This window comes from Meles meles, chromosome 9, assembly GCF_922984935.1.
Source record: "Meles meles chromosome 9, mMelMel3.1 paternal haplotype, whole genome shotgun sequence".
In the NCBI taxonomy this organism is placed as follows: domain Eukaryota; kingdom Metazoa; phylum Chordata; class Mammalia; order Carnivora; family Mustelidae; genus Meles; species Meles meles.
The window spans coordinates 62,741,273-62,756,203 of NC_060074.1; the positions used below are offsets into that span (position 1 = coordinate 62,741,273).

The 14,931-nt window shown below is 36.6% G+C and overlaps 1 protein-coding gene across 4 annotated transcripts in view; it reads left to right on the forward strand.

The window, feature by feature from the left end:
* The window catches only part of LOC123950930 (sodium channel protein type 2 subunit alpha), a 147,575-nt gene that overhangs the window by 84,294 nt on the left and 48,350 nt on the right, over positions 1–14,931 (forward strand). For all 4 annotated transcript variants that reach the window (XM_046019434.1, XM_046019431.1, XM_046019432.1 and 1 more), the window contains exons 12-14: positions 3,615–3,962; positions 8,100–8,232; positions 12,867–13,105. In XM_046019434.1, the coding sequence (XP_045875390.1) occupies positions 3,615–3,962; positions 8,100–8,232; positions 12,867–13,105 (720 nt within the window). The remainder of the gene's footprint in view (positions 1–3,614; positions 3,963–8,099; positions 8,233–12,866; positions 13,106–14,931) is intronic.

The window sequence follows — 14,931 nt, forward strand, 5'->3', positions numbered from 1 at the left end:
CAGAGAGAGAGAGAGGAGGAAGCAGGCTCCCTGCCAAGCAGAGAGCCCAATGCGGGGCTCGATCCCAGGACCCTGGGATCATGACCTGAGCCGAAGGCAGAGGCCTTAACCCACTGAGCCACCCAGGCGCCCCAGAACAGAATTTGGTTTTAATTCTACATTTTATACCCATTCTCATTCATGTTATTGTCATAATCATTTTGATTTAATTAGTGGAGACATCAATCTTAATAAATGTGAGTTTCTTAAAAATCAGATCCCCTTTTTACAACACTGGTCATGTTGAAAAGGAAGGAAAAGAAGAAGGGAGGGAGGGAGCGGAGAAGGAAGGTAAGTTACTAGAGAGATAAAAAGGCCTAAATTTGAAACTGCAGATCACCAGGTGTCTTCAATTTGCTTCAAATTCAAATCCAGCAGAACTAAGTCTAGGTGAAATAGTGAAGCCTGGAAAGGTTAAGTTCTGACCTACTTCTTTCTGCAAATTTTGCTGACAAATAACATTTTCCCAATACCGTCTTCTTTGTAACTCTATTTCCTAGCTAGTTGGACATGATAAATGATTACTGACATACACAACATGCTACATCTAGCTCTGATTGATATTTGTTTCTTAAGTGGTATCCATATTTTAAAAGAGTGAAAACTTTCCTTTTATCTGATAAATAGATGAATAGCTAAGAAGATGGAGAGGAAGAAAGAAAGAGTATGGGGAGAGACGGAGAGTGGGAGGGAGATGGGAGAGAGAAAGAGAGAATCCTGAATTTACACTAATCCCACTTTCCAAGTCCCTGGAAGTAATACAGAAAATATTGAGGAAGGTAGAGGTTCTTAGGTGATAAAAGACCCAATGATAGATTTTTTTGAGAGTCTAAGACCCCAAAGTATTAAAGACTATCATTTTGTGGTGACATGATGGAAAGGTAATTGTGTTGATAACCATTTCTATTTACACATTGAAAAAATATATATACAGTGTAGGCTTCAACTGCAAGATTATAATTTTCTCATTAAAGGAGGTGGATTGTATGAAATACTTCTTAGACTTCAGTTTGACTTGTTCATGTGGGAGATGGGAAAGAAGGAAGTCAAGAGTACAATCTCTAATCAAATCTCAAGACAATCTGGATGTTTATTTTATTTTATTTTTAAGATTTATTTTAGAGAGAGAGCATGTGCAAGTGGGGAGAGGGGCAGAGGGAGAAGGAAAGAGAGAATCACAAGGAGACTCTGTGCTGGGTGCAGAACTTGATGCAGGGCTTAATCCCAGGACCATGAGATCATGACCTGAGCCAAAACCAAGAATTGGACATTCAATCTATTGAGCTACCTAGGTGTCCCTGGGTATTTTATTCTGAAGTTATAGTCAACCTTCTTAAGTCATTAGATACAGTCAACATTTTTAGGTTATTATTTCACTTCCTGTTTATAATAAAGCAGGAGTTTCGCTTTTATTTTAGGGTTTCATTCGTTATGGCAGATTTTTCATATTGACCATCCTTTATTTGTGGTGCAGCATTTGATTGTTATGGATTAGATAATTAATGAAAACAACAGAAGCTAATGTTAACAGATGGGGCACTATCGTTTTTCATACAGCTGTCTCATGTAAGCTGTGCTCTTGTATGGCATAATTCACCTTTGAACTCAGAGAGAAACCTTGTGTGCAATTTTATAACCTATTTCCCTCCAAACCCTTATATTGGCTCTAATTAAGTACAGTACTTGTAGTTAAAATATAAACTCCTACTAAGAGTGATATGTATAGTTTCTACCTTATTTCTTATTGCCAAGCATTTCTTGCCTGACTTTTTGAGCTGGTGATAGCCAGTATGTCACAAATCCTGTAACTCTCATGTTTTTATAGCTTATTCAAAGTCCCTTGTGAAAAGAGAGAAAAGAGGTGAAGGAAATTGGGTAGTAGTCTAAGAGAGACATAAAAAAATTACTTATGTGGAAAACAGTAAAGGAAAAGAAGGAATCTTACTAGTGAAGTTGGTAATAAGATGAAAAAAAAAACGGAAATAGGAAAGGAAGAAAGGATGTCTTTTGAGGGAGCAGATCAGTCTCTTTAAATGTCCTTCTTTCTGTAATTAATGAATAAGATTCCATAACACAAGATAGTGTTTAAAGCTTATAAATGTTTTACAGATGTTTATAGACATTTTTGAGAAAAGTTATTTTTTAGCCAAAAAGGAAATTAAAAGCATACTTTTTGGTCAGGAAATATAAAAAATATATAGGTACAAAATAATTTTAGTTAGCTTTAAATACTTTGGAGAGAAAAAGATCAAACTAACAACATTTAAATGATTAAATTAGTATTCTTTCCATTAATAATCCTAGAAATCCAACTCTAGCCAGCTTAAATAAAGAGAACTGATTAGATCGGATAAATAATATCTGTCAGTAGCTTTAGGTATGGCTGGATTCAAAGGCTCAAACAGGTTTTTATGGCCAAACATTTCTCCATATTTTAAGCCTTAGTTCCTCCAATACAGTGGCAAGATACTACTGCAACTTCAAACTTATATTCAATATTCTTAGCAACCCCAATTGAAAATGCACCTCTTTCTCAACAATTGTGAAAGCAAAAAGTGGCTGCCAATAGACCAATCAGGGTCCCCTGCCCAGCTTTCAACTGTTCTCAATGGCCTGAGGTATGGAATGCACTCATTGCCTGGGCCTGGTGACAGTCTTGACTGAGGATCATTTGTCAAGGATAATCAGGGTAAAGTTGAAAGGAGGAGGAGGAATGGATATTGGACAAGCAATAAAGTGTTTATTACTATAGTGAAGTTATAGAAGTAGACTAGCAATAATCGGGAAGTGATTGTGTTCAATGCTACAATGCTTAAGAATCAAGGAAAACTGCACGATAGCAGTGACAATGTAGCCGGTTAGTAATCTGTGTAATGATTGTGACCAAATACTTGGTGAAAACCAGGTTTTTGTGAATATGGTCTTTTCAAATTTCTTGAGAGACAGAAGAGTGAAAATCAGGGAATGAATCATACAGTTCTCTCAGCTTGATTTATTTAATTTATTCATGAACACATTGTAAAATATGCAAAGGGAAGGGGAGAAGCTGCTCCTTGTGCTATAATTAAACAGACCTACTAGCAAGATTGATTTTATTTTCCTCTGTGGTGAGATCTGCATCAGGGTGTGGTCACTAGTGGGCTCTTACTGGCTGTATTTTTGGCTTCAAAGGATCTGAATGTAGGTGTTTGTGTAGTTGCTTATCATTGGCGTGTTAAATGAGATTAACTTCTAGAATAGAGTCTAGCAAAAAATTCTGTTCTATGTGCCAGTAATGGGATAAAATAATGTTGAGGGGTACTTGCAACTATCTTAAGGCATGTGTAAAATAGAGAATCTGATAGAAAATAAAAAATGAAGGGAGAAAAAGGTAAAGCAAAACCAATGGAGTGAACCTGGTAGAGTGTGCCAGAACAACATCAACAGTTACCACAGGAGCCCATGGTTCCAACTTGTCCTGCAACTTACTCTCAGATAAGTCAACAAATCTGACACGAGTCAGGTCTCACGTATTTGGGGATGACTGCTCTTAATTCTGTTCATCCATGTTTTGTTTGCTTTCTTATTATTCATAGTCTTTATTGAGCATCCGTGGCTCCCTTTTCTCTCCAAGACGCAACAGTAGGGCGAGCCTTTTCAGTTTCAGAGGCCGAACAAAGGATATTGGCTCTGAGAATGACTTTGCCGATGATGAGCACAGCACCTTTGAAGACAATGACAGCCGGAGAGACTCTCTGTTTGTGCCACACAGACATGGAGAGCGGCGTCACAGCAATGTCAGCCAGGCCAGCCGTGCCTCCAGGGTACTCCCCATTCTGCCGGTGAACGGAAAGATGCACAGTGCGGTGGATTGCAATGGAGTGGTCTCGCTGGTCGGGGGCCCTTCTGCCCTCACGTCTCCGGCTGGACAGCTCCTTCCTGAGGTGAGGCCAATGAAAACTGCCACTGTTGGGAAGGGACCTGTGGCTGCTGCAGGCAGTATTTTTTGATTTCCATATCCAGGAATTTTGTGAGGTTTTTTGTTGGGGTTAGTTGAGTCCAGCTGTGAACTCAGTTTGTCAAATTGTTCTATTTAGATGTTTCTACAAATTAATTAAAAATATAGGTTGGATCTCACAGAATCTTATTAGAAATATTCATCATGATATGGGAAGAAGAAAAGGATATCCTTAAAGGCCTAGGGGCATGAAACTTGCCAAAAAGCACAGCAACAATTTATCAAACATAGTATTTAATTAGTATCATCGAATGAAATGCAAGAAATGATAAAAAAATATTCTTATTACCGCTGTTCCATTGAAAGGAGAATTTGATACTTCCGCTTGAAGTAGATACTATTACTGAAGACATCTAAATCCTGCCATGCACTGTTCTTTTTCTTTGCAGGTGGGAGTACTGTAACATTTTCAGCACCCACTCATTTTTAGTCAGCCATTGTACCTTTGTGTGGTAAAGAAGTCACTCAAAGTACCTGGTAGGGTCATGTATTGCAATTTTTAGAGAAGATTTCAATTTTTATATTACTATCATGATTTCTTTTTGTACACAAAGAGGCTGTAAATCAAGCATATAAAAAAGAATTTCAGGGGGAGCGGGCTATGGACATTGGGGAGGGGAGGCGAACCATAAGAGACTATGGACTCTGAAAAACAACCTGAGGGTTTTGAAGGGTCAGGGGTGGGAGGTTGGGGGAACAGGTGGTGGGTGATGGGGAGGGCACGTTTTGCATGGAGCACTGGGTGTTGTGCAAAAAGAATGAATACTGTTACGCTGAAAAAATTAATAAAAAGGGAAAAAAAAAGAATTTCAACTAAATAGCAGACATCTATAGGGATATATTATTGACATTTTCCTTTGTAAAACATGAGGTGCTTTTTAACTTTGGTATTAAATAAGATTTTATTGCCCGACATAAAAATATTCCAGCAATGTCATTGGGTTGTATTTTATAGCTTTCCAAATCATATTGTAATCTTCTTTGTATGATTTTTCTAAAACAAGCCCATTTATTATAGCTGGAGAAGCTCTTTCAGCCACATTAAAATCATATATAGTCAGCTTTCAATCACCTAAGAGAGAAATTTCTTACCCCTTAAAGGTTATAGAAATAGCCATTGATTACTTTTTTCCCATGGTCTCTCCCCACCACTTTCTCTCAAAGAAATGTTCAAGTACCTGGAGTCAGATAAATAGTGAAAAAAGCAGAACTTTGTAGTGAAGGAACCAGGAAGAATGCAGAAGGAATATCAACTTCTCTGTTAAAATAATCATGCCTGACTATGTACCAGACACTGCCCAGAACACTTTATATGTGTTTTAGTTCATTAAGTCCATTTAGTCCATTAAGTATGATAGGTACTAATATTATCCCTATTTTAAAGAGGAGGAAGCTGAGGTCTGCGCATGGTGGAACTAAGATTTTACCCCCCATGTGCTAGCTACCATACCTATATTCTACCCAAACTGCAATATTGTCTTCCATTAAATTTTGTTTTAATTTTCTTAAATGGAAAGTAAGAAAATGGCTAAGGAAGCAAACATTTTCGTTTTTAACCCAGTGTTTCTAAAATATACTTCATCCTCAGACTACTTATATCAGAATTTCCTGGGATGCTTCTTAAAAATGGAAATTCCTCATTTCCCTCTTCCCCCAAACCCTGGCAGTCACCATTCTGCTCTCTGCTTCTGTGAGTTTGATGGCCAAAGGATGAAAAATTTCTGTTAAGCAAGATAAATAAGTTCTGGAGATTTATATAACATAATTCTCACAGCTAACGATACTGCATTGTATTCTTAAAATTTGCTAAGATGGTAGATTTTGTGGTAAGTGTTCTCATCACAAACCATAACAGCAACAACAACAGTAAAAAAGGGGATGAGAGGAAACTTTGGAAGGTGATGGAGATGTTTGTGACCTTGATAGTGGTGATAGTTCACAAGTGTATACTCACTGAATTGTGCATATTAAATATATACAGCTTTTTGCATGTCAGTAATTCCTCAATAAAGTGATTTAAAGAAAAAAGATAGAGATTCCTGGGCCAATCAAGACTTACTTACACCACAAGACTGAAAAGAACAAAGTCTGGGAAACTCCTTCCTTGATGATTCTTACACAGGATAAAGTATGAGCATCACTGATCTTGATATATGGTAACAAATAAAACAAATCCTCAGTTTCTTTACATAAATACAAGGAGTATCTCAGAAAATAGAATTTATCAGTAATTACCATAAAACTCCTGCCCTTCAGAAAGGATAGGACACCTCTCTGAAGGCAAATGGGAGCCCGTTTGAAGCCAAGCTTAGTGAGGTCCTTTTATTTTCCATCGTGTCCATTCTGCAATCACGCAGCCAGGCACTCAGAGACAGGGCACTGAGCCAAAAATGCAGGCAAAGGAGTAGGCTTTGAGAGACTGCAGAGGGGGAAAGGAGAATAGAAAATGAACCACTGAAGGCAAATGATATCCCCCAAAGTACACAGTATCCTCAAATTGTAAATTCAATAGAAGCAATTTAACTTAAGAAAGAATTTCCTCGGTAATATCACTAGAGTATCAGAAATCTATCATTTAAAATTAGACAGATCTAGGATTTCACATATAGTTCTGTATAGAGCAGAAGAGATTAGGTGACCTTTAAGTGACCCTATTTTTTCCTTAAAACCTTGCCTCTCTGACCAGGCCAAATATTTTAATTTCTGAGAAGCAACCTTTTGATTTGAGGGGCTTTCGTTAAAACGGGGTGTGGTGGTGGTGGGGGTGGGGTGGTGGTGGTGGTATTTTTTTTTCTCATTAATCTTGCTTCTCTTCTACCATAAAATTAATTTTAGGGTGACCTAGATGGATGTTTATCACCACTAGTGGCAATCATTTCAACTGAGTGGAAACTTTGCTTTTGAATATGTCTGCATTGGAAGTATGCAGGTTAATAAAATAATGTTAATTACTCATTCCACAGTAAAGTCAAAGTAGATGAACAGGACTCATGTTGCTCTTTTAGAAATAGGGAGGATTATGAACTTATGACTTCTTATTTATTATTAGCACTCAGATCAGCATATGAAATACGTGAGTTTTGCCCTTTCTTCCTGGATAATTAACTTCATTGTTTGATCTCCTAAGGTAGGAATAAATTTCTGCCCATGTTGAAATCTTGGTGAGTTTATTTTAGAATAGGAAAGTATCGATTCATTTTGTCATAGTGAAAAATCAAATTTCCCCAACTTGATGTTATTGACTTAAATTAGAGTTTTAGCACCAAGGATGTGTTGTTTTGTGGATGCTTTGTGGAGCTGTTTTGTAAATGTAAATGTTAAAAATTAGTTCTAATATTTGCTTTTATTATTAAGGATGTTAGGAGTTGTTACCTATTTATAATGAACAAAAGCATTTTATAAGTTGAATTCATCTTTTAAGGGAACTGTTACTAACACATATTAGGGAAACCTTAAAAATTCTTCCCATATGTTAAATTGTGAATATGTATTTATAAAGATCTAATAACTCAACCTGAAAGTAAATCAAGGAACACTGAGTTTCAGTCTGAAGTTCTAGGTAGGAATGGTTGAAATGCTAAAAGATTATCTTTGCAATGGTAGGCATGATCTCTCCAGCCAAAAGCTCCACCATGGAGGAATTATAGTCCATCTTGATTGCAAACCCAGGTGTCATTGAAGGCTGAGAATCTGATGGGCTTTCCAGCACTTCCCGGGAATGCTGATTCCAGCAAAATCTCAATGAGCTGTTCTCAACTGGTAGACATTTAGTTAAGTAGTACCTACTATAGGAACACTTTGGTTTTTTTTTTTTTTAAGATTTTTTATTTACTTATTTGAGAGAGAGAGAGAAGTAGAGAACATGAGAAGTGGGGAGGGTCAGAGGGAGAAGCAGATGCCCTGCTGAACAGAGAGCCCAGCACGGGGCCCAATCCTGGGACTCAGGATCATGACCTGAGCAGAAGGCAGTTGCCTAACCAACTGAGCCATGCAGGCATCCCAACACTCTGGGTGTTGCTATGCTTAAGAATAACAGTTATTTTACCTGAAGTTTTATTTTCAGGGCACAACTACTGAAACAGAACTAAGAAAGAGAAGGTCCAGTTCTTATCATGTTTCCATGGATTTGCTGGAAGATCCTACAGCAAGGCAAAGAGCAATGAGTCTAGCCAGTATTTTGACCAACACCATGGAAGGTATGTCAGAAGTCTTATAGCAGAGCTACTTGGTGGTGCATTAGTAATGATGAAAAAATAATAATTCCATAAATTCCAAGAAAATTCTTCCTCACTTTTATATCACATCAGCATTATTTCTTTTACCAGATAAAATAAAATCCACATACAACACATAGATTCTACTATCTCATACAGATTTTTACATTTAGCCTCCAGAAAGCTACTGCAAATTCAAGATATACTTGGAATACTGCTTTTGTAGATTCACTTCTAAACTGTTGAAACTTATTGTGTGCATGACAATGAAAGGAGTGTAATGATAAACGTTTATTTTCATGATCATGCTAACCCATTTGAATTGTATTAACTACTTGAGACAAAAGTTATAAAGTCCTTTGATTTAACCAGAAATATAAATGAAAATGTGGATTAAGGTTTGATATTGATCAGTTTGAAGCAAATTTTTCAAAATTTTGTAGACCTACTTTTGCCTCTCTTTGACCAGAATTTTACAGTATATCAGCTCTTTCTTTAGCTGCAGATTGTATATCTGAGTAGTTAACATATTGTTTAGCAGTCTGGATCTTACAATGCCAAAATAAAGACTTTGGGGACAGCTTGATCTATGATCGATTCTTGGTTCTCCTCCATGTTAAATGTTTTAATATGACTCTAAACTTCAGGGTTTTTTCATCAGTAAAATGCAGATAATGAGATCTAGGCATCAGGTTGTTGTAAGAATTTAGACGTCATATATAAAACACCTATGTATCTGGATTGTAGAAGGCAGTCAGTAAATATAATCATTGTCATTTTACTTTCATTGTTTTTATTAATTCATGTTTGTGTCTTTCCACACTGTAAGTGAATTTAAATGTGCACTATCAACTTCAACTACTTGGAAAATACTTTCATATAAAATATATTCTATCCTTCTCCCTTACCCTCCATCTCCCTTCTCTCCCTTTCTCTTTTATAGCCCCCCTCTTTCTGCCCCTTCCTAGGTTTTGTGTGTGTGCATGCGTGTGTGTGTGTGTTTCTGTAGACGTGTCAAAGGAAAAAGAAAGATGGCGAATGAGAGAGAATGCACAGGCACATGCATTTCTTATTGTTAGTTATAGTTTCTCTTGGCATTGGATGTATTCATGGAATAATTCTTTTTCCAGTCTGAATGCAAAGATTTTTTGGTACTAATACCAGTACCAAAAGCCTAAAAGTCACAGCCAGAAAAAACCCACAGTGTAGATGCCTGGATATATATCACAGCCACGTCAGTATTACAAGACCCAATTTTCATAATATCTTAATGCAGTATCAGAAATCTTCTCACTGATTTCTATGGAATATTAAACTCAGTACGTTCTTCCCCAACCTCGCCTGCGTTAGCTTGCACTCCCTCTTCTCCCCCAGCTGCCAGTAGCTTGCTCCTCCCTGTCCCTCCAGGTAAATCTTTTGAAGATTCTCTGGTCTTCTGCTCCTTGCCATAGCAAAACCACTGAGAGGAAGCTGCCAGTGGTTCTGCTACCGATGTCAGCAGCATGTCTGCTCCCTAAAGCAAGAAGTAGAGAAGGAGACAGGGTAAGTCTAAATCAACAGTCCTACTTTGCACTTCTGATACCATTAAATTTGAGCTAACGTAAGCAATTACTTGAAAAACATCAATCCACCACAAGATTGAACTTGTCCACGAATTAAGATACAGAGTTCAAAATGAGTGTATCCACATGGCTCTCCACTGAAATGTATCTCAATGGAGTTGCCTAGGATGTCCTAGAAATATGTATAACTTAGGAAGCAGAAGACAGAAGACAGAGTTTGGTTTAATACCTGAAGAGCTTCTTGACTATACTTTTGTGAGGGACCATGGCAACATTTTCATTGTTTTTCATTGGTTTTATGGAATATAAACCTTTCTTTTCTTTATTCAATGGTATCTAAAACTTTTGAATGTGACATTGATCTAGGTTGGTTGATAGCAATACTTCACATACACATGCATATTAGAGCTCTCTTGCATAGTCCTTCCTTTTTTTGGTCCTGCTAACAGTAGAAGGTTTCTTAGCTTGACATAATTCGTTTATTTGGGGTCCTTTCTTCTAAGTCTAATCATGGTTTAGTTTACTCCCCCCCCCCCCCACCACCCTATCTCTCTCTTTCTCTCTCTCTCTCTCTTTGAACCAGGCTTGTTGATCCGGCTGGCTGGCATCTTTTGTTTTCCTTCTTTTGAACTACAGTCAAGTCTCCATTGTCCCGTGTAATGAATAGCCTCCTACTTAATGAAACTGTAGGAGGTGAGCAAAAACGAATTGTTTGCTTTTCAAGTTTTAAATGCAAAAACTGTACAGAAATGTTTCCTGGTCACATCCTTGGGAAGGATAGAGGGAGGGTAAGTTACAAACACCCGAGGAATTGAGGAGAACCAGCAAAATATGCAAACTAGGATGTAAGGGAATCTCAGTGAAGATAATCCACATAGGAATAATGGAGAGATGGCTGTCGTTCTTTCCTGAGTGCTATGTTTTGTTTTAAAATGTAAGATTCTCTCTCTCTCTCTCTCTCTCTCTGTCTTGTCTGTCTCTCATTCTCTCTCTCTCTGGCATGAATAATGGAATGATTTTATTTTAGAACTAAAACAACTTCGATTCACTTTTTCCTGGTGTCAAGATGAGCAACACTGGCTGAATTTTCCCTTTTGAACTTTTCTCTGGTTTGTTTGTTTGTTTTCTACACAATTCCCACTTGCTTCTTTTTACCTGCTAAATGACAAGTAGCATTTAAAATACTTGTCCCGACTATACACAGGCCAAGAGTTATTATTTAATTTCTCTTTTGTTAATTACTATAAATGATATCTTTTTATCTTCAATATAAACATGACATTGTTTTGGAGTCTTAAAAGCATCTAGCAATAACTGGTTATTGATATTATATTTTTCCTCTGATTTATACCTCAACTATTCTTTATTGTTTACAAGATTACATATTAAGAAAAAGAGAAATGAACTGTGCACCTGAAGAATTTTAGTATCTAAAGAGACAACTGAAGAATCTACCTCTAATGGATTTCTGCTAAAAATAATCAGGAAATTAATTTATTATAGAGAAGTGGTGAACTTACAGTATTAGTTAATAGTGAATGTTTATCAGTGAAATAAAAAATCAGCTATGGTTATGTTTATCCATTCCATATGTTGTTTTCTCCCCCACAAAGTTTAGCTTCTAGTGAATTATATCAGGTTTGAAGAAATATTCCAGTTGCAACAGTAGTAATAACTGACCAGAGTCAAATATACCATGAATTAAAAAAGAATCTTTTTCCTTTATTTTAGTGCTAAGAAGTGGTCTCATATTTGGCAGAGCAGATAATCAGGTGTGAAGTAATGATATGGGCAGAAAAGAAGTTCTGCATTATTTTCCCACTCAAGAATTGATTAAAAGATCATCGTACCAAAGAAGATAGTAATTTCCCACTTCCTAATTTTCTACAATTCTTTGCCAGTATTTACCAAGGTTCAATATTTTGAGTATCACCTTAAAGAGCTATGCAAGTTTGTCTTCTTTCTCCTGTTATTCAATTGAAATGCCTCTTGAAATCACTGTACTTTTTTCTTAAATAAGTGTATTATGCTATGAAATCTTATATCATAGGCTTGGTATGATGGTTATACACTTTAATACCTTAAAATAAATTCACAACATGATAATTTATGAATTCTACATACGTTCCACCTAAAATCCTCTTATATTTTATCAGTAGTACATAATTCTCAATTGAAACAATAGTTTATGCTAACAGTGAGTATCCCAGTTTCTTTTTTTTTTAAAGATTTTATTTATTTATTTGACAGATAGAGATCACAACTAGGGAGAGAGGCAGGCAGAGAGAGAGGAGGAAGCAGGCTCCCTGCCAAGCAGAGAGCCTGATGCGGGGCTCGATTCCAGGACCCTGGGATCATGACCTGAGCGAAAGGCGGAGGCTTTAACCCACTGAGCCACCCAAGCGCCCCAGTATCCCAGTTTCTTAACATGCATATTTTCTCTTCTTTTGTGCCCTCTAGTTAAATAAAGAAATTTAAAGAAAATGAATCCTGTTGAGTTTAATATGCAAGCCTATATTTTAAAAAGCTTAACTGGAAACTTTTTGACTAAGACTGATGACACTGACCAAACTGTTTCATTAAAAGACTCAAAACATACATCTAATCCAAGAAACTGAGATTCAGCATGACTGATAAAAATTTTAGGACATCTTCTGAGAAGGGGTTCTTTGATATGTGTAATATACATATGCATAGATAGATAGATAGATAGATATGCATCTGGCTCTATCTGGAGCATGGATGAGCTTAACCCAAGTCCTCCCCACTAGTTTCAAATATCCTTGAAGATAATTTTTGGACAGTTTAATATTGCAGATAGAATCTGTGAAACTATGTTTAGCCAAAATAGATTTGGAAAATTTACTAGCCTTTCTGTGCCCATGTTTTTATGACAACTAACCTATAATAGGTCTTTTCCTATTCCACCATCAGATTAACCTATTAATGCCTTTTGACAACTTTAGATTTCTAAAAAATCACTTTCAATTTAAAGCAAATGCTGCCTAATAGAAATCAAGCAGTTTCCATAAGTATTCTAACTTTTTTTCCCAGAACTTGAAGAATCCAGACAGAAATGCCCACCCTGCTGGTACAAATTTGCTAACATGTGTTTGATTTGGGACTGCTGTAAACCCTGGTTAAAGGTGAAACATCTCGTCAACCTGGTTGTGATGGACCCATTTGTTGATCTGGCCATCACCATCTGCATTGTCTTAAATACACTCTTTATGGCCATGGAGCACTACCCTATGACAGAGCAGTTCAGCAGTGTGCTGTCAGTCGGGAACCTGGTAAGAGTCACTGAGGGTTCTTCCCCTTGAAAGAGTTCATGACTGCCTTAATGAATTTCATATATCACCTTCAAGTTAAATGTGTATTAATTGGCCATGTATACCTGGACAGCAAAAGTTTAACATCTTTTTTTATAACAAAAATATATTGATTGTTACAGTTAAATAATGCAGAAGATTGAAAGATTTTATGTACAATTTGATTTAGAATTAAATTTTACTAGAAAGTTGCATATTAATTATAGAGGATATTGGTCTATGTTAACAAGATTGTGATGTGTTTCTCATCAGGTAGTTAGAATAGATTCTTAATGTCATGACCACATTTGTTAAATTATAAAATATACCAAATCAGAAAAATTTGAAACATCATATATAAACACTGAAGATGGAATCTTTCAGGAGGAAATAATCATATAGAGATTATTATTTCTGTTTGGATTTCTCCTGTACATTTAGGAATTTATAATGATAAATTTTTGCATACATTTTCACTTAAAAATTTGTATTAACATTCACTGGATATATGGTAGAGTGACAGAAAGGAAAGGAAAGTGATCTTAACTCAGGCAACAAAAATATATTGATACAAATGTGAGTTGGGGAAATTGGAGTGGGAGACAAACCTTGGGAGACTGGACTATGAGAAACAAACTGAAGGTTTACTGGAACAGGGGGTGGGGGGGTGAGCCTAGTGGTGGGTATTATGGAGGGTATGTATTGCATGGAGCACTGGATGTGTTGCATAAACAATGAACTTTGGAACATTGAAAAAATTAAATTTTATATATATATATATATATATATATATCAATGAAAGAGGCTTAGGTTCTCATGCACCTCCCAACTTGAGAAATGAAATTTACATGAGTTCCCTCTCTCTAGGTTCCCATAAATTTAGTCCTAAGGCAGATTCTATGTTTGTATTTTACAACTGGGGAAACTGTACCCAGAAGAAATTGACAGAGCAATGGGATGTCTGAACACTGTATCAGAAACTCTGAAAGCTGTTTCAGAGAATATCATAAACTGTAGTCAGAAATCATAGAACTATGGGGTAGGAAGTAATAATAACATTACCTAGTCCAAATTTTAACCTATATGGGAACCACTTCAATATTATCTCTAAAAATCGAGCAAGGGTTGGAAGAAAGCTTAATGAAGGTGGGTATTAGGAAACAACCCAAATGGGCATAAGCAAAAATAAAGAGAATTTCATTACCTCAAGTAGCTAACACCCATTTGGGCACAACTCCAGGTTTTAACCTGTACAGATTCTGTTTCTCAAGGAATGTCACTGGAAGTCATTTTCTGACCCTACTTCTTCCCAGTATGTTTCCTTTGTCTCTGGCTGAGTATTGTATTGGTGGCAACAGCCTACCAACTTTTATCTTACCAGCATAGATTCCTAAGCAGAAGGATTGTGCTTCCTAACTAGTTCCTTAACAAAGGTCTGAGAGTTGATGATTCTTGGCCTGACTGGAGTTACAGAACCATTTCTAAGCCAGTCAGTTCCTCTGGTTCTAGAATTAGAATGCCCTATTTGACCAAACCAGAACCATTTCTTACCACTAGAGACAAAGTAAATGAGTGGAATTATAAAGAAAAAAAATCAAGTCTGCCATTTCTAGAGGAAGGGAGAGTAGATGCTGGAAAGACAAAAACAACAAATGAACAATTCAAAGTGGGACTTGTCTTACATGTTAAGGAAGACAAGATTTGCATTTGAGGTGAATCATGGAATGGTAGAAAATGTATGGACAGGATATATACATTCTTTTCAAGTATATATGAAATATTCCCCAAGATAAGCTGTATATGAGGTT